The sequence below is a fragment of the Strongylocentrotus purpuratus genome, unplaced genomic scaffold (genome assembly GCF_000002235.5).
Source record: "Strongylocentrotus purpuratus isolate Spur 01 unplaced genomic scaffold, Spur_5.0 spur5_scaffold_21, whole genome shotgun sequence".
In the NCBI taxonomy this organism is placed as follows: Eukaryota; Metazoa; Echinodermata; class Echinoidea; order Camarodonta; family Strongylocentrotidae; genus Strongylocentrotus; species Strongylocentrotus purpuratus.
Window position 1 is genome coordinate 41578683 of NW_022145607.1, and position 26658 is coordinate 41605340.

The 26658-nt window shown below is 37.7% G+C and overlaps 1 protein-coding gene across 3 annotated transcripts in view; it reads left to right on the forward strand.

Moving 5' to 3' along the window:
* The window catches only part of LOC115928095 (unconventional myosin-VI-like), a 47607-nt gene that overhangs the window by 12551 nt on the left and 8398 nt on the right, over positions 1-26658 (forward strand). For 2 of the 3 annotated variants that reach the window (XM_030994835.1, XM_030994837.1), the window contains exons 5-22: positions 693-822; positions 5847-5952; positions 7063-7219; positions 8028-8192; positions 8516-8596; positions 14491-14671; positions 15696-15825; positions 16046-16295; positions 16808-16880; positions 17328-17455; positions 18080-18175; positions 18884-19063; positions 20182-20314; positions 21594-21724; positions 22272-22479; positions 23079-23231; positions 24378-24460; positions 25350-25594. In XM_030994835.1, the coding sequence (XP_030850695.1) occupies positions 693-822; positions 5847-5952; positions 7063-7219; positions 8028-8192; positions 8516-8596; positions 14491-14671; positions 15696-15825; positions 16046-16295; positions 16808-16880; positions 17328-17455; positions 18080-18175; positions 18884-19063; positions 20182-20314; positions 21594-21724; positions 22272-22479; positions 23079-23231; positions 24378-24460; positions 25350-25594 (2630 nt within the window). The remainder of the gene's footprint in view (positions 1-692; positions 823-5846; positions 5953-7062; positions 7220-8027; positions 8193-8515; positions 8597-14490; positions 14672-15695; positions 15826-16045; positions 16296-16807; positions 16881-17327; positions 17456-18079; positions 18176-18883; positions 19064-20181; positions 20315-21593; positions 21725-22271; positions 22480-23078; positions 23232-24377; positions 24461-25349; positions 25595-26658) is intronic. The other variant, XM_030994836.1, reaches the window with a different exon arrangement.

Sequence of the window (26658 nt, forward strand, 5' to 3'; positions counted from 1 at the left end):
GTTTTGTTTTGCCCCCATACATTTATATTTATTTTCCGCTTGTACAATGCAACTTGATTCACATTTAAACATGACGTTGATTTTATTTTGCTTTGGCTTTAAAAGGAAAAGCTTGACTGACTTCAAAGTAAAGGAGAAGTGAAAATGAATGACTGCATGTTCTTTAAATATAGTTTTCCTGAATACATTTAAATGTACATGTACCTCTTTCCTCATTGAATTCCAAGTAAATGTACTTGTCATAGGCTAATTATATATTTCTTTTAATTTTTATTTCCTTATGCCTCTTGACATTTATAGCCTTAATTTACCTTCCTCATGAGAAAAATGATACATTGTATGCCGCACTAATTACACATATTATCAGTTCTATACTGTAATTTGACATGTGTGATTAACAGTTGGTTGTTTTGTTTACGATAACAAACCTTCACACAATGTATGCAATTACAATACATTCTTGTTCACTGAACTGTATCCACTTAGGTATGTGTCATTCAAAAGTAAAAACAAACAAATAATCAAACAAAGTGAAAACAAATAAAACTCAAATCTGAGAGTTATATTGCTGCTGAAAGTTGTTCATAACTATTCATAATACTTTAAACAAACAAAAATTACCAACTGTATGACTGCATTGACAATGGAGGTTTGGAGATCATGGTGTCTTGTAATGATCTTTTTTTCTTTAGACATATGTGGCCAACATCCTAATAGCTGTGAACCCATACAAACAGATGGGGGATCTCTACACGTCCAGCAACATAAAGAAATACCAAGGAAAGTCCCTCGGCACACTACCGCCTCATGTCTTTGCTATAGGTAAGGTTCAGTCAGTGAAAACAAATACACAGGGGCTTGGGGCGATTTAGCTCCCAAAATGCTAAAAAGAGCCCCTGAAAGTCATAAAAGAGCCCCAACAAATTTGCATAGAGTTCAGTGCAAAACAAATTAAAGAGTGTTATTTTCATGCAAGCAAGCTTGAAAAGTAGCCCCAGAAAATGTTAAAGTATTTTTTTCCGTGGTTTCAGTGAGAGTGAAATAAATGGGAAGAAGATATGTACAGGTATGTAGAGAACGTGAAGACAAAAATGCAGGAAAGAAGTTTTTCAATATACACTCAGCAAAAAAACAAACTGTTTATTGTCCAAAATGTTCATATAAACCATCGATAAGATATAATAGAATATATATGAACTTAAGGAAGAGCCATTGGATACCTCCAACTAATGCTCATCACCATTTTAATGCCAGATGCCCCATTTTTTGCAATTTTCTTTTAGAGACTTGTTGATTGTTTCATGACTATGCTCGCTCATGCATGTATGGTATGATGTGTGCAGATAGTTACAGTGTGCATATAATAGGAGCTTTGTTGATATTGATAACAGTTTCTTTCTTTTAGAAAGCATACTTACGTTTACATGTAAATATGACGTGCATGTATATAGATGAACGTCACAAAGAAGTGGCCACATTACAGTTGATTCGGATCGAACTCGCATTCAGATCTTTATTAAGTGCCACGTCACACATTATTTCATTCACCTGTGAAAAATAATTATACTCTTAAAGGGAAAGTCCACCCCCAAAATAAGTTTGTTTCGATAGAGGCAGAATAATAACAAAATCAGGTGAGTGAAAGTTTGAGCAAATTCTGAATGAAAATAAGAAAGTTATGAATTATTGAAGTTGTGATCAATCAAATACAAATTGTCAACTCTGTGACGTATTATACGAGCTCTCCTTCATTTGCTTTGTTCATAATATTCCATAAAATCATGTTTTCTTCGTTATTGATGACGGAATATATATTTGTTCCTTGCAGGGGGAGTATAGAAACATATTTGCAATTATTATATTTAGGGTGCATGTATGGTTGAAATTTTTCTTGAGGGAAAATGAAAATTTTAGATTTTTTTAGTACTAAGCAAATGGAAGTTGAGCTCGCATTTTACGTCATAGAGTTGCCAATTTGTGTTTGATTGATCACAACTTAAAAAATCCTAACTTCCTTATTTTTAATCGGAATTTGCTCAAACTTTCACTGACTTGTTTCTCTCATTTTTCTACTCCTATTAAAACTAACTTAATTTCAGGGTGGACTTTCCCTTTAATGGTCAGAATGTGCATTGCATGTATCAAGTAAATTGCATATATACATGTACATAAGTGTTGCTAGGTAGGACAAACATTCTGACTATTGAAATACAATGATTTGTAACAGGTTTTGAAGAAAATAGTGTATAACATGGCATTAATTTTGATAATTACATTATGAAATTGGGCTATTTATGATTTAATGACTTGCAATCAATTCCTATACATTTTGTCATATGACATGACCCTGGAATGCATGTTTAACAATTTTTGCTCAGCGATATGTGGTGAACTGCTAAATAGGCAATTTGCTGCCTTTGCGATCTCCATTTAAGTGTAATTACTGCATTATGTGGCTAATTAATTGGTCAATTATACCAGGGAGGTGATTATACTGTAATTTTGATGTACTTGCACATCACATGCATGTTGATCCATAAGGTACAGTACAGATGGCTAATTAGGCTCAAGGTTAAAGGTAAAGATCAGTTTTGGAAACGCCCCCCTCTCAAAAAATGAAATGGAAGCTCTTATTACCAATCATGTGAAAGAATAGGTTTTGACTAATACGTGATAATACAAATTTTACCTGGAAACCGCCTACTAATTTAAATATTTGGTAAATTATTATATCTATTTGGACCTGATAGATATTGTGCACTGTCACGCATGTTTTTCGCGTAGTCCCATATACATCTTTCTGTGTACAGTGCTTGCAACTTAACCGAGACTGGGCCAAATTTCTTATCATTTTGATGATTCCAAAACCTTGCAATACACACCAATACTATGATAGATGATCAACCTTTTCTGATCGATTCCACGTTTCTTTCACAATGCAATCGCATGACCAGAACTGATCTTTACCTTTAAGTAGTACGGTTTATGGAGGAGGCATCCATGAGCATTTGAGTAGTGGAAGAGCAACTTTAACACAAGTGAAAGTGAATAGTTTTACAGTATAGAATGTGGCAGTGGTCAGCCAGCGTCTTGACGACCCACTGGACCATTATGCATGGCATTTGCATGCATAAGCCTATTATATACATATATAGTCTCAAACCTAGTCTCATTGGGGGGGGGGGGGGGAGGGGGTACTCACATATTAAGACATACAGGGGTGTGCCGCTCTAATGGGTAACTTTTTCACTAAAAATCTCTAAACATGGGTGTGCTTTTTCATATTTTTCAAAATTTTGAAAATTGTTGGGCGTTTGCCATTTTTGAAAAATGGGCTTTACCTTGAGAAAATCCGCCAAAATGACCCTTAAAAATCTGAGCACCCCCCCCCCCCCCCCCCTTGGGGTCTCATTACAATTACCTGCTTTAACAAACGGGTCATTCACTGCTTACCATAGACATGCCCATGTTTACTTTGTATCCTATTGATCAATGGACCATATGTTGACTTTCATACATTATATATTCTACACTACACATATGTCTACAGTGTATATACCCCACAGTTTGATAAGAGCTTTGATATAATAGATGTCATTGATTTTGAACTTTGCACTATGATTCAGAAACTAGGGCCATGTGTACGCCCCACACATGGTCTTAATTGGCAACACTTATCATGATGCATTTTAATAGGACTTTATAACATTGTTCAGATGAGAGATAGTGGTGCTAAGGTAGTGACTTCAATGCTAGATGTACAATTAATGATAATCTGAAAATTTGAGTGAAAATGGACCATTATTAATGATAAAAATTGGGAGAAACTGATCTGATCGATTCCTTAATCCTCCCAACTATATTATTAGAATTTAATTACATTTAAGGTGAATGTATATCGTCACAAAGCGATGAAGTGGCTCTATATACCATTCCAGACATTTAAGTGTTGAACAAAATTGTAAAGCCTTTCTAATGTCTTATTTTCATCAAAAAATGGTTGGGAAAATCTACTGTTATCAGTCACTTTAGAGGGTGATGCACAGTGACGCCTTCACAGAAAACCATAGATATCTTTATGGTTTAAGAATTGTCTCAGGATTTTTTTGCCTGTTTATTAAAGGATAAGTACAGTAGAAGGAATATAATAAGTAACATTTCATACAAAAATTACACTTTTTTTTCCATCAACCTTCAACAATGTTACCGAGTCACCTTAAGCATATGAGCATGTTTGCTGACTACTAAAATCTATTCATGAATAATTAGTTTATATGCTATCCTGTAAATAAATCATACAATGCACAGTTCAAGGCAGTTACATTATATTTGTTTAAGTTGGACTATTGTAATGGTCTACTGTATGGGATCCCTGACTCTCAAATAGTGAGATTGCAACTGGTTCAAAACACCTGTGCAAGGCTGATCTGTGGTTGTTCTAAATTCACACGGATCACCCCAATTTTAAGAAATCTACATTGGTTACCAGTACGCCAGAGAATAACATTCAAAATCTTGCTGATTGTATATAAAGCACTTCTTGGTCAAGCTCCCACTTATATCAAAGAACTGTTGAATTTCAAACCTAATCAACACAATCGCAACTTGCGCAGTTCCCGAGATACTTTGTTGCTACAGATCCCATCTATCAAAACAAAAATAACGCTAGGTGATCGAGCATTTGCTTGTGCAGCCCCAAAACTCTGGAATAACTTGCCATTTGAAGTCAGGAAATCACCATCTGTAAACGTCTTTTAAGTCAAAACTGAAAACACTTCTTTTTAATTAACTGTACCGTAAATCTAAGCATATCAGGAGCTCTTGTAGCGCAGTAGAATATATACCTAATGTTGGATAGTTTCTGCGCTCTATAAATGTACTATTATTAACTGACTTGAACTTGTATTGAAATACATACATGTACATATTCATGGTGTCAATTACGTAATGCCTTTGGCAAATTTTTGTTCTCAATCCATCATATTAATTTCATGTTTGATGTCTGGATACTCGTTTACACACATGGCATAATAAACCACAGAGACAGCAGTGGTAAAAAAAAATCCATGTCATATAAATGCACATAGCAAGTCTTGATTTTTTTTGTTAAATAGAAAGAATGACTTCCTGAGCAATGTATTCTGGGTGTTGTAATGTATATTTGCCAAGAGCACTATTACTAACTAATTCACGTAAAGGCAGTTCACCACTTTACCATGGTTTCACAACCTGTCTTATTTGCATACATGGGTTAAAGCCTGTCTGCACCAGTTTGGTCAGGGGGGATTAGACCTCCCTGCAAGGTCACTGACAGGTGGTTATCTCATCCAATCAGCTCTCAATTAACATAAGAAAAAGAGGATCATGGGGGACCAACAGACACCAATAAGGCATAGTTTGCTATATAGAGGGCGCAAGTAGCTATAAGTATGTGCAGTGGGGCTTTAAAACGATTCTCATGTTTGTATGTTTATGTTTGACTGTATTGTATTAAAGCTGGTATGGCCCACAGAGTGTAAATAAGCAATCAAACTTTCATTTGTTGAATCCATAGCCGTGAAAACATACATGTATTCACAAATTATAATTCCAACATGTCAGAGTGGCTAATTTATTAAAAAGATTTCTACCTATATGTTTGTGTTTATATTGAATTAGTTGACAAGACCTAAATGTACTGGGAGATGTTCATAGCGACAAGAACATGTGGTACAGCTAGAGTCCATCTATAATCTTTGTTTTTTCTATAATCTGGGCTCACATATTCAGAAATCACAATTGAGAGTACATTAGAGTTGGGCACAGGCTTAAAACAAGATTTCAATGTTTATATGATTTGATGACAGCTGACAAGTCATACCGTGAGATGATCACGTCCAAACAGAGTCAAGCTATCATCGTGAGCGGAGAATCTGGAGCCGGCAAGACAGAGTCTACCAAGTATATACTCAGGTGAGGAGAATGACTCTTCTTTAATCACTTCCGTGGAAATCAATGTTTATTGTTCCTATTGAGTCCCTTAAATATTCCCTGACAGAAGGTACGTTTATGCTTAACTTTTTCTGGCCAGAATGAGGCATTTGTTACACGTTTAGTTCAAAACACGGTTGCGTCCTTTCTCATTTTTGTAGAATCCCCGAAAAACGGCGATCATAATCGCTGATCATAAACTCACAAAAAAGTGCGTTTTGGATCGGCGATTCAGGGGAAGCATAAACTCACAATCATTTGTAAACATGTTTAAATGGGGTCAACGTAGCATGCGCAGTGCAGGTTTGCGAATCCAGCTGCAGAGCCAGAATCATGCCTAGAGGAGCCAGAGAAGTGAGCATAAACAGTACACCCTGGAACTACGATTACGATGAGCTCATTCTGCCTTCAAAATTGACCATAAACGCACCCAAAGCCTCATAGGCAGGGTGTAGGAGTCCTGGAGTAGAGGATACTTGAGACTTTGCAATGCCATTACTGTGTAAATCAGTGGTAAGCCTGATTCCTTAAGTCCAATGGTGTTTCTGACCCTAAGGTAACTGACAGAGTCTCATGAGCCCAGTCATAGAGTAAGAAGAGGATCATCAAGGCTTAACCTGCTCCTTCAAAGCCTAAGGCAATGCCAAGACCGCCTTGATCAGTGGCAAAGACCATGGCGATAGCTCAGTTGGTAGAGCAGTGGTCTCGTAGTCTGGCAACCCGGCTCGAAACCAAGGCAATGCGCTAGTGCCCTTTGGTTAGGCATTAATCCTCATTACCAGGTCTTTCGGAGAGTACCTGAAGCCGTCGGTCCTCTGGTTGCTTTAACTAGTCAGGTAAAATAACCACCACTACAAATAACATAGCATTATTATTAGAGGTTTGTTGTTGCCTTTGACCCCTATATGCAGGTATCTGACAGAGTCTCACGGACAGAGTGCAGGGATCATAGAGCAGAGGATCATTGGGGCTAACCTGCTCCTTCAAAGCCTTTGGCAATGCCAAGTCTGCATTGACCATTGGTAAAGACCATGTAAATAACATAGCATTATTATTACAGATTTGTTGTTGCCCTTTGACCCCTATATGCAGGTACCTGACAGAGTCTCACGGACAGAGTGCAGGGATCATAGAGCAGAGGATCATTGAGGCTAACCCGCTCCTAGAAGCCTTTGGCAATGCCAAGACGGTCAGGAACAACAACAGCAGTCGCTTTGGAAAGTTCATGGAAATGCACTTTGGAGAGAAGGTTGGTAGCATCCTTCCTTTTGACCTTACATACTAAAGCAGGGCTCCCACTTAGCCAAGTTGTATTAGCGAGTTATGGCGAGTTGTGGTGATTTGCCTCAAAGAGGCACTCGCAATAACTCGCAAACAGCTCTTCTTGTAACTCAGGATAACTCGCAACAATTCGGTATGGCTTAGCGTAACTCTTTACAACATTCCACGACTCTCCTCAAAGTCGCGAGCAGTTTTTTTTTTTTTTGCCGATTCGAGGTGAACTCGCCTACACTCATAATGAACTCGCATTACTCGTAACAAGCTCGTGTTGCATTCTTCATAACTCGTAGCAACTCGCTATCTTATGAAGAGTGCCGCGCGAGCTTATTACGAATGTAAGTGAGGTCACCTCGAGTTACAACGAATCGGTGAAAATTTTGGAACTGCTAGCGACTTCAAGGAGAGTCGTGGAATGTTGTAAAGAGTTACGCCGAGCCATACCGAGTTGTCCCGAGTTATCCTGTGTTACAAGAAGAGCTTTTGCGACTTATTGCGAGTGCCTCTTTGAGGCAACTCACCACAACTCACCATAACTCGCTAATACAACTTGGCAAAGTGGGAGCCCTGCTTAAGAAACAATTCAAATTTAAATGAGTTTGTTTTTCAATGTACTTCAAGATTTCCCAAATAAAAAGTGCTCTTATATAATCTGGGATACAGATGATTCTGTATTTAGGTTTTCTCCAGCCCAAACAGTGGAGTCCCTGACAAATTTCCGAGACATGATATTTTCTCAGCGTTTGTGTTTAGTGTTGTTTTTATATTTATTATTCCAGCACGATGTTGTTGGAGGCTATGTATCCCATTATCTACTGGAGAAACCACGAGTCTGCTGGCAGAATGGAGAAGAGAGGAACTATCATGTATTCTATTACCTGTGTGCCGGTGCTCCAGATGACCTCCGCACCAAGCTACGTATCCAGACCCCCGATGATTATCAGGTTGGTTTGTAAGAGACAATAAGCACGATAAATGAGGATTTGGTTTTGGTTGGGTTTTACAGTTGTGTATTCAGCGGATCTAATTGTTCTTGTCTAGGAACTGACAAAGTTTGTCAAAGGCTGTAATATGGAAGGCCACCCTGATATTCAGTTGATTTTTATAAAAGCAGAAAAATTAGAGAAATTAATTAGTGAAAGTTTGAGCAATATCTAATTAAAAATAGGAGAGTTTTTAATTTTCTAATTGGCAACAGTTTAAGAGTGTAATCTGGATGTAATGATAAACTATTTATTATTGACGTGTAATCTTTGCTTTGTTGTAGTACTTACGGAATGGCATCACTCAGTACTTTGCTGGCAAAGAATCACAGAAGCAAGTGAAAGCAGACAGGCAGAGCAAAATGGTAAGGCAATCATTTTCAATCAGAACAAAAAAAATTATAATTATAATGGCCACCCAATAAAGATAACCCTTGTATAATCATATGCTTTTGTAAATATGTTAATTCAGATACCCTAATTTATATATAAACCTATGAACAGGGACCTACATAATACAAGTTTACCACTTTATTGATTGATTTATATGATTGTATTCTCTGTTATAACTACAGTCAAACCTGTCTACAGCGACCACCCAAGGGAAACACAAATAGTGGCCGCTGTAGACAGGTGGCCGTTGTAGACAGGTGGCCCTTTGCGACCATTTTGATTTTGAACAACTGATTGACAGCACTCGCAAGACCTTTTGCAGACCTGCCGCGACCCGCCAATGCGACCGGACCAACAGCAGCCGTGAATATACCGACCAGCCACAGCGGCGCAATTCTGCTCACACAGTGAAGTCAGAAAATCGTCGGCACTATAAAGCTACATGTAGATCTAGTAATGGTCACTTAAACACAATAAAACTATTCAACCCCAAACTCGTCAATCAAAACATTTAATTACCGACAGGATATTGTTTCTTGCACATTTCATGAAAACATAACGCTGCAGAGTTATTGTCATGAACTTCAATCGATGACTGGATTGTTCGTCGCGCCGCACGTTCACAGGCTAGGCTATAGCGAGGCCTGGCGAGTGACGTGGGTGGTCCCTGTCTGTCAATCAAATTTTCAGAGTCGTTCATCTTGATTTCTTTTAAATAATTTATGACATGCGTTAAAAAAAATGCCGGACAATTTTAAAGATAAAAAATTATGTTTAATTAATTCATATTTTTATTTTGTTTAAAAACCGTACCACTCTTTGTTTAGTAAATGTTTAAACACCGATAAGAAACCTTGCGTTGTTAGATTTATTTATTGGCTCTTTGCCTCATTTTCACCCAACTGAGCCCTTATAAATTAAGCCACGGAGAATTGAAGTTTTAATAAAAGCTTGCATGGTTGAATAATTTTTGTGTGTTTGATCTAGCTTTATTGAAATCACAGCAGACAACAGAAGACATGCACAATCGGTGAACGATAGAATACAAGTGATTATGAACGCCATTTTTCTTATCTTTATAAGGGCTCTGTCCAGCGATGAGGCAGAAATCCGATCAATAAATCAGACAATGCAAAGCGAAATTCGATTACAGAAATAAAGATGAACGAGCCTGAACAATTGATTGACAAGACGCCGCCCCGCCCACTCAACATGACTCTCGCAGGCTAAGCCTGTTCGAACGTTCGCGAACAATGACACATCGATCGCATGTGTACATGTGACAATGATGCTGTATTGTGCTGTTTTCAATAGGAACGGCACGTAATGAAAATGTGTAAGAAGCCATATCTTGTCAGTAATCCAATGTTTTGGATAATGTTTTACTTAAAGAATGGGTTGAATAGTTTTATTGTGTGTAAATGACAATTAGATCTAGCTTTATAGTTAGCCGCTGTGGCGACGATCGCCTGACTGTGTGAGCGAAATTGCACTAGCGCTGCTGTGGCTGCGGTCGCTACATTTACACGGTTGCTGTTGGACGCCATACGGCTGGTTCTGGCGGTCGTTGTGTGGGCATTTTCGGTGGCCAGCGGAAGCAAAATGAGTGGCCGCTGGTCGCGTTAGACAGGTGGACGTTGCGGACAGGTTCTTAAGTACATATAATCTCACGGGGGGGGGGGGGGGTTTAAGTGGTTGTTATGGACAGGTGGTCGCTACAGACAGGTGGTCGTTAACACAGGTTTGACTGTATAACCATGTACATTATGTTTTCTATATTGTATGTTTAGTTATAATAATTACCATGTTCATTATGTTCATTCATGTTATCTTTGATAAAGTGAAATAAATAAACTTGAAACTTGAAACTGTAATAGGTGGTATTGATAGAGAAAGCGCTTCCCGATTCCAGAAGCCAACATTTTTCACCAGGGTCCTGTTGCATAAAACTTACTATGGTAACTTTGCCATCAATGCTAACTTCCATGGAATTATATAATGATTTAATATTCCGCTTTTATATAGCGCTACATGTATCTACGATGTCTGTAAGCGCTTTACAGATATGCTGGAAAACTAGATTTGATTGGCTGTTGAGTGATGAGTTATTATTTTTTTATTATTTTTTGTTCCCTATTTTATCCTGATTTTCCTGATTTCTCCCTTATTTTCTCTTTTCTTCCCTATTTTGCCCTATTTTTTCCCAATTTTCCCAATTTTCCCAATTTTTTCCCAATTTTTTTCCCAATTTTCTTACTCGAAAGGGGGGAATGTTGTTAGATGCCATTTTTTCCCCCGCGAATCCTCTCCTTCTTTTTTTTTTACTCAAGGGGGGCGTGGTTGAGGGGAAAACAAAAAACCTATTTTTTTTAGTGCTCACTATCACCCCTGTAATTGATGGCAAAGTTACAATCAATGGCAAGTTGTATGCAACAGGGCCCAGGTCTGCATTGAGATACGATAGTCTTATGCTTTTGAAATTGGTTTAAATTGTGTCATTTGTAGAAAAAAAGGTAAGTCTCTGTAGTCATGGATACATATCATTTTGTTTTATTTTCTCAATTTTAAGAGTGGGGAAATATTCAATATGCTAATCTAAAATTGTAATATGTCAAGAATTGATGAGAAATAAATTAGGGCTAATTATCTCACTGCATTCTTCCCGACTCCAAAGAAATATAATGAACCAACAAGATGAGAATTTTATTCTGAGCAATTCAAGCGGTGTTATATTTTACTGAGGTCGCAGGTCGAGGTTGAATTATAATGACACAAGGGGAATCGTGATTATGGAGGTGAATTATAAGTTATATTGCAATGAACAACAAAATTTATGCAATATTTGTTACATAAAATTGAGGGTATTTGTGATCCTAGGAATGACAGGCCCTCTCAATAACATTCAGGTTGCGTTTGCATGAGATGCGTGCAGCTAACACAATGGGTACTTGCAGGAAGAGAGTTGTGCCGTCTAATTCACAACGTATGCGTTTTACTGTGCAAAAAACGGTTGTTATATTGCACACTTGTGCACATATAACAAATTGTTGAGTGTCACGTGACACCTTGTCAGCCAATATAATTCTTGCTATTACAGATACTCTTTTTCATATTTAATCATATAGCATGCCAAGTTTCAAACAATACCAACCTCACTCCTTCTCTTCTTCGACTGCAATACCTGTACATGTATGTCTTCAAATCAGTATTAAACAGCAGTCATATTCTCTATATGCCTATGGATGACACTGGGGAGTGCATCGAGGGCTCATATCTGTTGAGATACCATGTGTCTTCTTCCCTTCTTTGTACATCATAATCCAAATTCCATATACTAGTACATGTTTATATATTTCCATTATACACCACTTACTCCTCCCATTGTTCCTTTATATTCCTCTTCTATTTTTCAACTTGGTGAGTTCATTGAATCTCATCTTTGATATAGTAGAGCATGTGATCATTTTGTCAGGTTTTGGAGAAATTGTGATGCTTTTATATTTTGCAACCTCACTTTGCTTGTCTGAACATGTTACCTTATTTTTTGTCCTGTACATTTACACTTTCAGCATTTTACTGTTGTTGATGTCGTTCAACCAGTCCTATAACAGTACTTTTGTTCATATTATTATCACTATTGTTATCATTATTATTAATATTATTACTATTGTTATTAGTATTACTATTATTATTAGTATTACTATTATTATTATTACTATTATTATTATTATTACTATTATTATTATTACTATTATTATTACTATTATCATCATTATCATCATTATCATCATCACCATCATCACCACCACCACCACCACCACCACCACCACCACCACCACCACCATTGTTATTTATTTGGCAATCACTCAATCACAAGTACAAAGTAAATAGCATAAAGCGCAAATAAAACACAATAAATTTGTACATGAATTGAATTGAATTGAATTTCTTTATTGTCATGCACAAAATAAAATGAAGGCATAAAAATTGTCTTACAAAGGGAATGAAGAACGCATTTCTACCTCATTGCCACAAGATGCCGGAGCAGAAAACAGATGTCTGATTCAGAAATGAAAAAGTTAAAAAAAAAATATATAGATATCAGTGTTCATAATTTTACAGTAAATAAAATAATTTTAAACATTGACGACGGATAGTCAACCTGTTCGAAACGTCGAGCCACTCCTGCCACCCATCCTCTCCAAGCGCTATAGTTCTCCTTAGAACTATAAGCTAAGAAAGATAACCAACAGTCTTTTTCAAGACTACACCAACAGTCCTTTTCAGGACTACACACCCTCAAGAAAGATTACAGAGAGTCCTTTTCAGGACTCCTCAATTCTCCCTTTCTCTCTCACATGGTGCATCCGAAAGCCTACTGTATATTGTAATTATCATTTTAAGTTTTCTTTGGATGGCTTTATCTTTGGATAGTCCAATTTACAATCAGATGGGTGAAGAAAGACAAACTAAAGTGGAGTGTCTGAAAATGATACAAATATTGTGCCCTGCCATGTTCTTATTTTGCATGAATATTTGTCTGCATGCATTTTGTAATTCAGTGTATGCAGAAGTTATATGTATGGTGTTGTAATAGCTCTTATATGTCTGTATGAAATTCTCATAGCTTTTTATTTTCTTTGAGTGATAATATGTAAAATTATCCTACTACTAGAATGAAAAAATCAAAGTGTAAATTGAGTCAAAATCTCCAGAATACCCATTTTGAGTATTAACTTGTCCATTTATATGCATATATATCAAATAACCTTTAGCATGTTACATTCAAGTACACAGTGGGACAAGAAAAACACCAAAGTGCTATAAGACATATTTGTCGGGAAATGGTTGTGATGCCACTTTCTTCAGAAAAAGTGCAAATTTTGAATGGTGGAGCATTTCCCTGATCTGGCTACATGTAGGATATTTGATAGCTTAAGAGAAAAATGATTTTGGTCCATGACATGTTTTATTTTTGTGCCCAATCTTGTGGATATGCTTATATATGATTTTTTTTCCTGATGCATGACAGGTGTTTTGTTTTTGTTATAAGTTGTAAATATATGTAAAGTATATTGAACAGAAATTTAAGGCTTGTAAGCCATGATGTTTGAAAATTGAGAGTGTAACTGTATATTTCACTAAATGGGAGTAGAGTAGGGGAGCTGCATACATGTACATACCCTTCTTTTTTCAGTGATAGTTTTAAATCGTTATAGAATGTGTTTTTTATCTAAACCAACAATATTTATCTTTTTGCATGCCAGAAACAATACTATTTCTTTGTACATACACATGCACACAAATGAGTTATGATATACACTTTATCCCAAACTAGATATTCTATGCATTTTGTGCAGTTTTTGGTCGTGAATTTGTAGAATTGAATATTTTATCAGACTTATATCTTTTGAGTCTTAGTTTTCTTCAGGGGGGTGTTTCACAAAGATCCTAAGTTATCTCTAAGTTGGACTTAACAATTATGGAAAGCCGTTAGCATCTTTGAAAACATTTTGTAAAACTTATTTTAAAGCCATAAAATGTTGATTCAAATCATTTATATTTTCTATTTTAAAGGAGATTTCATTTTCTTGATGTGGATGTGGATTTATGAACAGTCTAAAATACTTGAATTTTTGCTTTCGAATATATTTTATTTTAAGGCTACAAATGGCTCTCCACTTAACTCTAAGTCCAACTTAGAGTTAAGTTCAACTTACATGTAGGATCTTTGTGAACCCCCCCCCCCTAGTTCTTCCTCTATTTCATTCAATTCTCTATACTAAGGAAATAATGGGTGGCCAAAGTATGAAATCACTCGACCCTAACCTGCCTTCCCCCCTTGATCTCTTTCATCTCCAAACAGTATAAGAAGAAGGGCGCGCTGCATGACATCCAGGTGGATGATTACCGTGGTTACCAGAGAGTGGTGGATGCGCTCCGGAAGATCGGTCTCAAGCCCCAGGAGGAGTATGACATCCTGCGTATTGTGGCATGTGTCCTTCATCTTGGGAACATCGCATTCACCGGCAATGACAGCCAGGAGGGTAAGAATGCATGGCTGTATCTAAGTATCTTCTCCCGGTTCAGAGGTTGATTGCGACATCTCTCCATTTCACTCTTCTGCCATTCTGGTGCACTGGTCACTCCAGTTCTTGACATTATCTTCCCAGTTGATTTTGGGTTTCCCTCTCGGTCTAGTTCCTTCCATTCTTCCTTCCAATACATCCTTTAAGAGGCTTTGGTGCTTTTTAACGTGACCAAAGTATTTGACTTTTCTCCTCTTAACTAATCCTACCAATGCAATTTGTTTACGCCCTGCCATGTGCAATATCTCTTTGTTGGTTTTCATTCGTTTCCAGGATATTTTCATCATTCTTGCTTTTGTGTCTTCTCCAATCATCACATTACATACATATGTAAAGTCTGAGGTATCTGGTGTGGGATTAATGGAGTAAATTCTAACTGAAAGCTTCTAAAATAACTTTTTTTTTTTTCTTGCACTAAAGATTAAGTATATTCGCAGGAGTCAGCAATAAAATATTGTTATAGAAATGAACTTTGAGGTAAAGGTATGAAGAAAAAAAAGAAAAAAAATTTCCAGGAAATCTCACATTTGCTATATGGTGAATCCTCAAATGATCAAATGGGTCCCAGGAACTTTTTGCAAGGAGATGCCACTTTTAAGAGATAAAATCTTAAATGATCTGAGTGTTTCACAAAGACTAAGATTGACTTTAAGTTGGACTTAACTATGGGAGGTTGTTCATGCCTCTGTTTGCTCTTAATACCATGATGATTTTTATAATTTTTTCAGATAATATTTTTTCCTTCAATAATGAGTCATCAAAACTTGTAAATTCTGTAGATTTGTGACCACCATTTGTACGTCCCTTGACAGACCAATGCCAGTTAGTGGTGAGAGCAAACAGTGGCATGAACGGCTTGCCATAGATAAGTCCAAGTTAAAGTCAATCTCAGTCTTTGTGAAAGACTCCCCTGTAGTATTGAATAGAAGGATATTGTTATGGTGGCATGATTGATCATGTGACCTATTTTCTTGTGTGTCAGGTGGCTGTGGCGTATCACCTGACGCCCAGGATTCCCTCAAGTTTGTAGCAGACCTCATCAAGGTGGATGCCAAGGAACTGGAACAATCTCTAACATCTCGTACCATGCAGGCTAGGGGGACCGTCATCAAGTGAGTAGAGGCAACAAAAGATTTTTTTTTTCTTTTTTTGTTAAAATATTTTTATTGGGTACTTAAGGATAATATACACTCTAGCTCTATAGGGTCTACCTTTTAATCCGGTGGCACACAACCCACCATCATATTAGCTGGTTGAAAGATTGTAGTTCTTTAGTTTTTGATAATTGGTTCTCATCACCACTGATGGATTCTAATCTTGCTTCACACCCAGAGTGCCGTTGAAGAAAGAGCAAGCATCCAATGCTCGCGATGCCCTGGCCAAGGCTATCTACTCTCATCTCTTTGATCACATTGTATCCCGCATCAACGAGTGCTTCCCTTTCAAGACCTCGGCAAACTTCATCGGCGTGCTGGACATCGCAGGATTCGAGTTCTTCACCCTCAACAGCTACGAGCAGTTCTGCATCAACTACTGTAACGAAAAGCTACAGCAGTTCTTCAATCTTAGGGTGCTCAAGGAGGTAAAGTTGTTAAAGAGGGAATTAAAAAGAGTTATAAACTTTCTTCTTCAAATAAGCAAACATTTTGCATCATAGCTACATTTTATTTGCCTCCAAACCGGAAGTTGGTGCCAGAGGCATTACACCATACCTTTTTGGGTCATCCGTCCCGCTTTTTGTAACTGAGTTATTGAGCACATTTTTATCAAACTTTGGAGGAAGTTTGAATAAAACTTGAGGAAGCACACAAGGGTGAACTGAAACGTAAACGTACGTTAATTTGTTTAGAAACACAGTGACTTTTGACCTTTTGCGCAGATTGCCAATTTGAGGATTCGATTCCTCTTTTTCCTTTGGAAACTTTGCAGCATTTTTTTTTTTTTTTTTTGGGGGGGGGGGGGTTGAAAATGTTTATTGCATTCAAGTTCTCTCAACCATAATCTACACGAGGGAGATTCTAATATAGGGCCAGCCTCTAAAAGCTATTTACAGCAATTCTAAATTTGCATATTTTTATTGTTTGATCATTCAAGGAACAAGAACTTTATGAGAGGGAGAGTCTGGGTGTAAACACAGTCAACTATGTGGATAACCAAGATTGTATCGGTAAGTAATGCTCTTACATCTACAGTGAGAGAAAAATGGTATAGGTATTATAAGCTTGATAATGTTATGGTGGTATTAATAATGATTATGATTGTTTTTTGAGGAGGCGCGATCTAGCTCAGTTGGTAGAGCAGTCTCAGCAGTGGTCTCGTAATCCGGTGCCCCGGGTTCGAAACCATGGCGATGCACTAGTGCCCTTTGGGCTTTGGTAAGGCATTAATCCTCATTACCAGGTCCCATGGAGAGGACCTAAAGCCGTCGGTCCTCTGGTTGCTTACTTACAAGCATTTTGCTTTCTTAGCAGTCAGGTAAAATAACCACCACTACTATTACTATATTGTATAATTGTTATGGTAATGGTTATGGTAATAGTAATGACAATGGCAGTGATGATGGTAACAGTGATAATGATGATACCCTAAACTTGATCCTTTCCTTCTCATCCAGATCTGGTTGAACTCAAGCCCAATGGTATCCTAGATCTACTGGACGAGGAGAGTAAGCTACCCAAAGCCAGCGCAAACAACTTCACTCACAATGTGCATCAGAAACATAAAACTCACTTCAGGTTGGCTGTAAGTCTTCAATATCATTTCCATACTAAATAAATAATAATAAATAATATGGTTATTTATATAGCGCCGGTATCCGTCAGGTTCTGAAGACGCTCATGGCGCTTTACACATATTACCCTAGTCATAGCCGAGCTGCCAAAGTAACTAGCGCTCAAGCCTATCAGGTACCCATTTACACCTGGGTGGAGAGTGGCAAATTTAGAGTAACGTCTTGCCAATGGACATTAGTGCCGCAGCGGGACTTGTGATCTGCAGTCAGGTGACTTATCCTCTAGTCCACAACACCTCTACTATGTGTTTGTATATTAGGGAACTACAATTTTACAAGGCCTTCGGGCTTTATTGACCGTTTTTGTAGTTCCCCTTTTCATTTTCAAATTTTGTGTATGATATATTATCATTGATATTGATTGTATATTTTATTTGAGAATGAAATAAATTAAATAAAATGATAAAGTACTGTGCAGATCACAAATTGGTGATAGCATGTACACCACATATCATCACATCTGATCAAGGCCTTGTGCTTATTTGCATATAGTTGATATGTAAGAAATCAGAAAACATCTTCCTGTTTTTCTTTGCTGATATGATTTTGATGTGTTATAATTATGAATCTTTCAGATCCCTCGTAAATCCAAGTTGACAGCTCATCGTAACCTCCGAGATGATGAAGGAATCCTTATAAAGCACTTTGCTGGGGCTGTGTGCTATCAAACTGTAAGTAACATTTTCTCTATCAAAGCACTTCCCTTTAAATTCAAATTCCAAGCTTTAGAGGAGGAGCAACGATGCTGTATGAGTCCGTAACATGCCTGCCAGCAAGCGAGCACCTTGCTTGCATACAGATAATAGCAAGTGAGAAAAGGACTAGAAATACGCACACATAGCAGTCATGTCTCATGATGACAAACACATGAGAGCGCTAGACTAAATACTTTTTTAAAACGTCGATCTACCCTTACATCGGCCAATATGTTGCTTTGAAAACCTGATATATTTTCTCTTTGTGAAGATGGTAAATAAGTTACATTTTCTCTCTCATTTTCAGATGTGATAATCAATGATCACTATAATCATAGCAATTGGATTTTATATCATTTGGTCACTTTTTATCTGATTTTCTTCAATTTTGCAAATTTGCAAATCTACAAAATTGCTTGAGAGCCATATTTGAAGAGAGCATGTTCGGCTATTCCTCTCTTTCCATGCCTTCTTCCTTCTCTCTCTCTCCCCCTCTTCCTCTTCCTCTCTCCCACTTCTTTTTCTCTCTCTACATGTATCTCATTTCTTTCTTTTTGTATGCTCTTGTCTCTCTTTGTTTCTCCCCCCCCCCCCTCTCTCCCTCTCTCTCTCTCTCTCTCTCTCTCTCTTTCTCCAACTGCAATACATAACCTTTCCTATGTATATACTTGTTTCCCAATCTAGAGTGAATTCATAGAGAAGAACAACGATGCTCTGCATGCGTCTCTGGAGGTTGTTATACGAGACTGCAAGGATCCTTTCATCACCAGTCTCTTCCCTAAGAACGACAAGGAACCCTCCAAGGGGCGTGGAGGACAGAACGTCCAGAAACTGGCCTTCGACAGTGTGGGAAATAAGTTCAAGGTAATGATATGTTATGGATAGTCTCTTGTTTATTCTATAGTTTTTTTGTTTGTGTTTCTCTATTTCTTTGTCATGTTTTTGTTGACCTTTGAGTGTTTTTAGCTGGATCAATGTTAAAGATAATCTTGTGTTCTGGTAAAAAAAGAAAATGAACTCTCACAGAATTAAATGAAACTTACACTGAATGTTCAAGATTACAAATAAATGTCATTTGCCAAACAATTTTGGTAGAAAATGAATACTAGCTGAGTAATGAGCATAGAAAGATAAGGAAATAAAGGTAAGTAGAAAATATACATCTTTCTGTGTACAGTGCTTGTTACTTTACCAAGACTGGGCCAAATTTATTATGAATTTGATGACTCCAGAACCTTGCAGTACACACCAATACTTACATGCTACATGATCAACTTTTTCTGATCCATTCCACACCTTTTCTTTCACAATCGCATGACCAGAACTCAACTTTATCTTTAGATGTAATAAAAATAGTTAATGATTCTGCATTTTCAGGGTGACATGAGGTCACTAAGAGCAAAATAAACTGAATAGCCTAGACTCCAATTACCATAGGTTATCATGTTCTTTGCTAACTCCAGTAGACTCTTAAATGAATGGGCTGGAGCAGGGCTAATTCATTGCTGGGGGCTGGTGTGAAATGCTCAAGAAAAATTCGAAGATACTCGTTTATGGTTAGAACTAGGGCGGTGTCTGATCACCTTCGAATCTCTAACTTTCGTTCTTGATTAATGAAAACATTCTTGGCAAATGCTTTCGCAGTCGGTCGTCTTGCGGCGATCCAAGAATTTCACCTGTCACACCGCAATATGAATGCCCCCGTCAGTCCCCCTTAATCATTAACTTGAGTTTCGAAAACCGACGCGATACCACCGAGGTCCTATTCCATTATTCCATTCTCTGCTGTTCAGGCGTGAGGCCTGCTTTGAACACTCCAATCTTTTTACCTGTATACCATTCTTTATGTGCAGGTACAACTCAATCAGTTAATGGTCGAGATGAATTCTAAGATACCTGTATACTATTATTTCAGGTACAACTCAACCAGTTAATGCTTGAGATGAATTCTAAGATACCTGTATACTATTATTTCTGTCCAGGTACAACTCAACCAGTTAATGGAGAAGCTTCGAAGCACTGGATCCTCCTTCGTACGTTGCATCAAACCCAATGGCAAGATGGTGGACAGTCTGTTTGAAGGGGGACAGATCCTCAGCCAGCTGCAGTGCTCAGGTAAACTACTTTTTGCCTCGCCTGCGTAGCAAAAAGCGAGACATAGGCGCCGCTTTTCCGGTGACGGCGGCGGCAGTATCAACATCAAAAACTTAACCTAAGGTTAAGTTTTTGAATTTTTGATATAATTTTGAAAGTATAAGTTCTTAGTCAATGAAACTTGGACTATAGGGTTATCAAGTCTCCCCAATCTTGTGAGTAGAATTTCAGGTCACTAAGTTAAGGTCAAAGGTCATTTAAGGTCAACAAACTTAGACTTTGTTGTGGCATCAACATCAAGATTTTCAAAATGCTTCTTCTTCATTTTTTTTAAACCGATTTTGATTCTGATTGTTTCATATGATAGGGCTAGGAGGGGGATTTTAATTTCATTATCTATGCTAATTTATGCAAATTTATTCAAAATCACAAAAAAGACTTCTTCTCCTTCATTTCTCGACCGATTTTGATTTGGTTTGCATAATATCGTAGAGCTAACTTTGGTACACTAAACTTCTACACAGAATTTTGAAATTGTTCTCCATTAATTAATTATGGTAATTTATGAAAATTTATTCAAAAAATAACAAAAATTGCTTCTTTTCCCTCATTTCTTGACCGATTTTGATTTGGTTTGCCTTATCTGGCAGAGCTAAATTTGGAACACTAAACTTCTACACAGAATTGTGAGATTCTGCTCCATTGATTATTTATGGTACTTTATGCAAATGAAATGAAATTATGTCCCTTCCAGGGCATCAAATTTTTATTTTTTGACCAGCACAAAAGTGTACCACATAAAATTTACGATATTTGTTGTTGCGAGATGCAGATGAGCGCTACGTCATTGACGTTCTGGTTTATCATATTGAATTGCGTTTTGCAGGCGAGACCGCCAAGAGCGTTTCCCTTGTTTCATTACAGTTCAATTCAATTCAATTCAAAATGCAAATATGATATTGTTCAGTGCATCCAAGAAAAAACGAAAACGAGAATTATTAATGTTCTATCATAACTTAATCACAATTATAATTAAAAAATGACACATATTTAGAAAGCTTAGATCCTCCTCTTCCATTTGATGCAACTCACATGATCCATATTTCGCGCATGAGTGATTAAAACTAATTTGAAGAGACGGTACCAAAAAGTCATTTGGCTTGGCGGTATCAGAATTTCAAAGAGAAAATCACATTTCTAGAAAGTTCATTTTCTGCCCTTTCATATTAAACATCAATCAGGAAAAACATGTTTGATGAATGTTCTAGATATGTTCATTCTTTTCCCTATGCACTAACAGGAATGGTGACTGTACTGGATCTGATGCAGGGAGGTTTCCCATCCCGAACACAGTTCTCAGATCTGTATAACATGTACAAGCAGTACATGCCACCAGAGCTGGTCCGTCTAGATCCAAGGCTATTCTGTAAGGTAGGAATCTGGTCATGTTTGAGGTGTGGTTATGGTCCTGTTCTCTTTTGAAAGAGAACATCTTGGGTTGAAGAAAGGACATCAGACAGTGAAGAATATTTTCACAATTCCCGCTGAGTGTGTGTGACGCAGGACCGGGACCACACACACTCCAGCGGCAATTGTGATAATATATTTTACTGTCTGATGTCCTTCCTTCAACCTAAGATCTTATCTTTCAAAAGTCAAATCTGAGTTTTAAATGTTTTGTTTACTTGTTGAATGAGACATTAAATAATTTCATGACAGATAATGTACTACACCTTTTCATTGGTGTTTGCAGTGGTTCTGGGACAATTACCCCTTGGGCCATCAAACCTCAGCCAATTACCAGTGGGACAATAACCCCCCAAGGACATTTACCCCCCAGCAAAACTAACCCGTGGACAATTAAATCCTTTTTTAGTATAGATAAAATGAAACACAATTATTTCCAAAATGCCTCGAAAGGTCATCAGTAACTTCTGTGGCAGTTTGAAACATGTATCTCATTGACTTGTCCTTGCAGGCCCTCTTCCATGCACTCGGACTGGACGAGAACGACTACCAGTTCGGTCTGACCAAGGTGTTCTTCAGACCAGGCAAGTTTGCTGAGTTTGATCAGATGATGAAGTCCGATCCAGAGCACCTGAGGATCCTGATCAAGAAGGTCCGGCGCTGGCTCATCTGCACACGCTGGAAGCGAGGACAGTGGGGTACCTTGATGGTCATCAAGTGTAAGTTAAAGATGAACTCTTGTGGGGAATTAAACAGGATTGGGGTACAGTCTAACTTGTCTATAGCAGCCGCCCAAGGGAAACACAAAAAGGGGTATCTGTAAACAGGTGGTCTTTGAAGACAGGTTCCTTTAGGACATGTTTCAATGAGAAACCGTTTTCAAGGGGAAAAAAAAATGTGGTCTTTGTAGACAGGGGGTCACTAAAGCAGGTTTGACTGTATTTTTTTTTGCAAGCATGTTGCACATTAACAGGTGGTAACAGTAATAGAGAGTTGACCATTAGATTTGTTTCCCATGTCAAAAAGAATTAGTTAGGCTAAGTCCTATTTGCACTTTGGAAGAACCAGAAAATTACATACATGTACCTCTATTTCTTTGCATTTTGGGGGACATTATAGACATTTTGAGGACATTGCAAAGTACCTCTCTGATTTACTTGCTGCTCTCTCTCTCAAAATAGTACCTAAGAGATGTTCTTACATGTGGCTAGAAAGGACAGAATGTGAAGGAAAATTAACAACATTTGAGCAGAGGTGACTATGGGATCGTTTATTAAGTACCGGTAGAACTCTTTTTTTCTTCTTTTTTCTGATTCAGTGAAGAACAAGATCTTGTACCGTTGCGCTGCCCTTGTCAAGATGCAGAGTACTGTGAGGATGTTCCTAGCGATGCGCAAGCACAGACCCAGGTACAGGAGCCTCAAGCAAGTTAATACACTTAGCAAGGAGCTCGACAAGCTGGCACAAGTTGGTAAGTTACCTTTCGAGAGGTGTACAATTGTAGTTATGCTGTGGAAAATAAGGTATGGCAATGCATTTTTGGTTTCTGGCACCAAGGGAGTGTTTCACAAAGACTAAGATCGACTTTAAGTTGGACTTGGCGGGCCATTCATGCCACTGTTTGCTCTCACTATTGGTCTCTCAATTATGATCTTTAGATAACATTTTTTCCTTCAATAATGAACTATAAAAAAATGTAAATTCTGTAGATTTGTGATCACGACTTTTACCTGCCTTGAGAAACCAATGCCAGGAATGGTTAGAGGAACTAGTGGCATGAATGGCCTGCCATAGTTAAGTCCAACTTAAAGTCAATCTTCGTCTTTGGGAAACACCCCCTGGCGTAATAGTAAACACAAGCCCAGATACAAAAGCCTCATGCAGGTCCATACACTCACCCAAGAACTATACGAGATGGCATGAGTCAGTCAGTGAGAAACGTGCCTTATGTCCTGGTTTGTTCGATATGACCCTGTGTCTCTACATGGACTAGTAAGTCTGTTTACAAGTAGCGAAGAAGAAGAAGACAATATGACCAAGCTTGTAGTCATCTAGATCACAGACATGTAATAGCACACAATGTCAATGTTAATCACACACATTAAAGGGGGTGTAGAATGGCAAATACTGGTTAACGCCATCTACGACTTCTTTTGGACAACTGCACATAAACGAATAGACTTGATTAATGGTCAGCATGCACTAGCGTTCACGAAACAGACCGAAGTTCTCCTCACGCTTCGGTTTCGTGTATGTTGCACGCACATGAATACTGCGGTCGCGTCGACCATAGTCGTATTATACCCGATTAGCCCCCGAGTCAGGCCACGGGAAAGACACATAGTCTCGTCATGCTACACCCCCTTTGAAATTTGAATATATGTAATCCAATTTGTCATCATCATCCACTTGGAAGTTGGGCCATAGTTATTCAAATTAGAATCATCATCATTGGACGAATGATATATTACAAACAATGTAAATTACTCTGACTCCGCCACTGTGGTAAAGATGCATATTGTTCCTACATAAAAAAAAAATGTTACATCTGATTGTACTCTATTTTTTGTATTCTTACTTGATTGTGGATATGACCTATGACCTTATCTTCAAACAGCCAAGACAGTCAAGGACAAGGTTGCCCAACAACAAGTTGCTGCCACCAGCAAGGCTCTACAGGATCTTATTATTAAGATTAAGGTATGCCATTCTTTCTATAGAAACAAAGAGAGTATTAGTATTTTTAAGATATGTGTACTCTAGCCATTTATTTACTCATTGAAAGAAGATTAAATTCTGTATTCTAGTTGTATTCTTTTAGATTAATCTATAGAGTATTTGCTGTTCATATTTGTCATAGACCAGTTTGTTTTGTTGTCTGCTATTTTCTATTTTGTATTTTTCATGTACTTTTGAGAAGAAAGACAAAAATAATCTGGTGTAAAGTGGAATCTTGTTTTTACGTTTTCATGATGACCATTGACCTTTTGAAAGTAAAAGCCCACTCTTGAATCTTCAAACTTATTCGCTTTCAGTCTCACCAAAATTGTAATGAATATAATTTACTATATTCTATTATTTCACAAATTTCACAGAGTTTATTGGGCCTTTCCTATGGTTTAATGATTGCTTGCTCTTTGTGCCAATAGACTGGTTTACTAACATATTCAAATTGATGGATGTTTCTTTCTTAGAGACCTAGTGACAAGACATTCCATTAACCTGGTATTAATGAATGAACTACAATACTTAGAATGCAGTCTGCATACATTACTTGTTGCTATGTCGGGCAAGCCTCGGGCAAGCTTTCAGGCTGTCAAGAACTACCTTTGTTAAAAAAGTATGCATAGAATTTGAATATGTTAGTAAACCAGTGTATTGGCGGTCGAGCTTTGAACCTTGTTAATTTGAACATTCCAACTCCAATAAATAATAATAATAATAGGCATTTATATAGCACGTCTATCTAGACAATTTTATTCCAAGGTGCGCAAGAAAAATGGAAAGAATGAGAGAGTTTGGATGAGAGGCATATAGTGTGAAGTACAGGTATTGTTACTCCAATCCTCTAACTTGCGTCACTTTGCAGACCACGATCATGACCAGAAGACAGATGGAGGATGCGTACCTCAACCTCTCCAACCAGATGAGGAAGCAGCTCCTGGACCTGATCAACAAGAAGAAGGCAGAGGATGCAGAGGCAGACAGACTGCGGAAGATACAGGAGGAGATGGAGAGGGAGAGGAAGAGACGAGAAGAGGAGGAGAGGAAGAGGAAGGCAGAGCAGGAGGAGAGAGAGAGAAAGAAGTTGCAGGAGGAGGAGGAGAGGAAACTGTAAGTAAAGTGAAATGATATCAATAGAGACAAGAAATTGTTTTGACAAATTAATGAATAACATGTACAAGACAACTTGGTGCAGGAAAGGATTGTACTAGCTTGTATAAACAGCATTTTGATGAATGGAAACATAAGAATCTGGAACCTGTAAGTTATTTTCTTTTCATTTCATTTCATGACGGATTGTTGGTTGATTAAATAAAAGAGGTATTCCTAAGACGGATTGTTTGTACATTTATTGAACCTTGATGATTTACAATAAAAAATAACTAAGGACAAAGGGAAGACATAGAAATGACTCCTTGTCCAACAATAGGAGAAAAGCCAAGTGAGATATAGTGTGTATTTGTGGAAATCTGAAAAAAGGGAAATGTTAATGTCAATTTAACCCATTGACACCGTATTTGCCAGCGTAAAGGCCGCAGTATTTTTGGAAGAGAAAATATCAAAAAGTCGGGGTGCGGCCTATGCGGCGAAAGAGTAAAAAAAACAAACTTGCAAGTCAAAACCATGAAACACAGCACGAATTTGTACATATGGGACAACAATGAAAGGTGATGGACATTTCTAGAATAATTGTCTAGAATAACACATGTCTTACCGACCATTATGTGTTGTATTTATTAAATGAAGGGTAAAGTTTTGCCAATCTCGTAAATAAAATTCATAACTTACCAACCAAACTCAACTGGTAGATCTAGATTTAGGTTTTTGCCATAGCTAAAGCCTCTCGATCGCGTGAGCAAACCTATGGCGCAATGCATAAGAGAGAGGCTCAATGTATACATGAGAAAAAACTGCAAGCTGTAGTATCAGTGCGGGATGGCCGAGCTGTCTAAGGCGGTGAATTGGGTCACATCAACATTTGTAGGGAAGGGTTCAAATACAACTCCGACAATTTTTTTTTTTTTTAAATGTCAAAATCGGGGGTGCGGCCATATCGCCGGCAAATACGGTACTGAATTTCATTGTTCTTTTATGGTTTTAATACAGGATTGAGAGATAGCTTGGTTGGTGGATGGCATTAGACTAGATGATAATGATGCTCGCTTTTCAAGGCT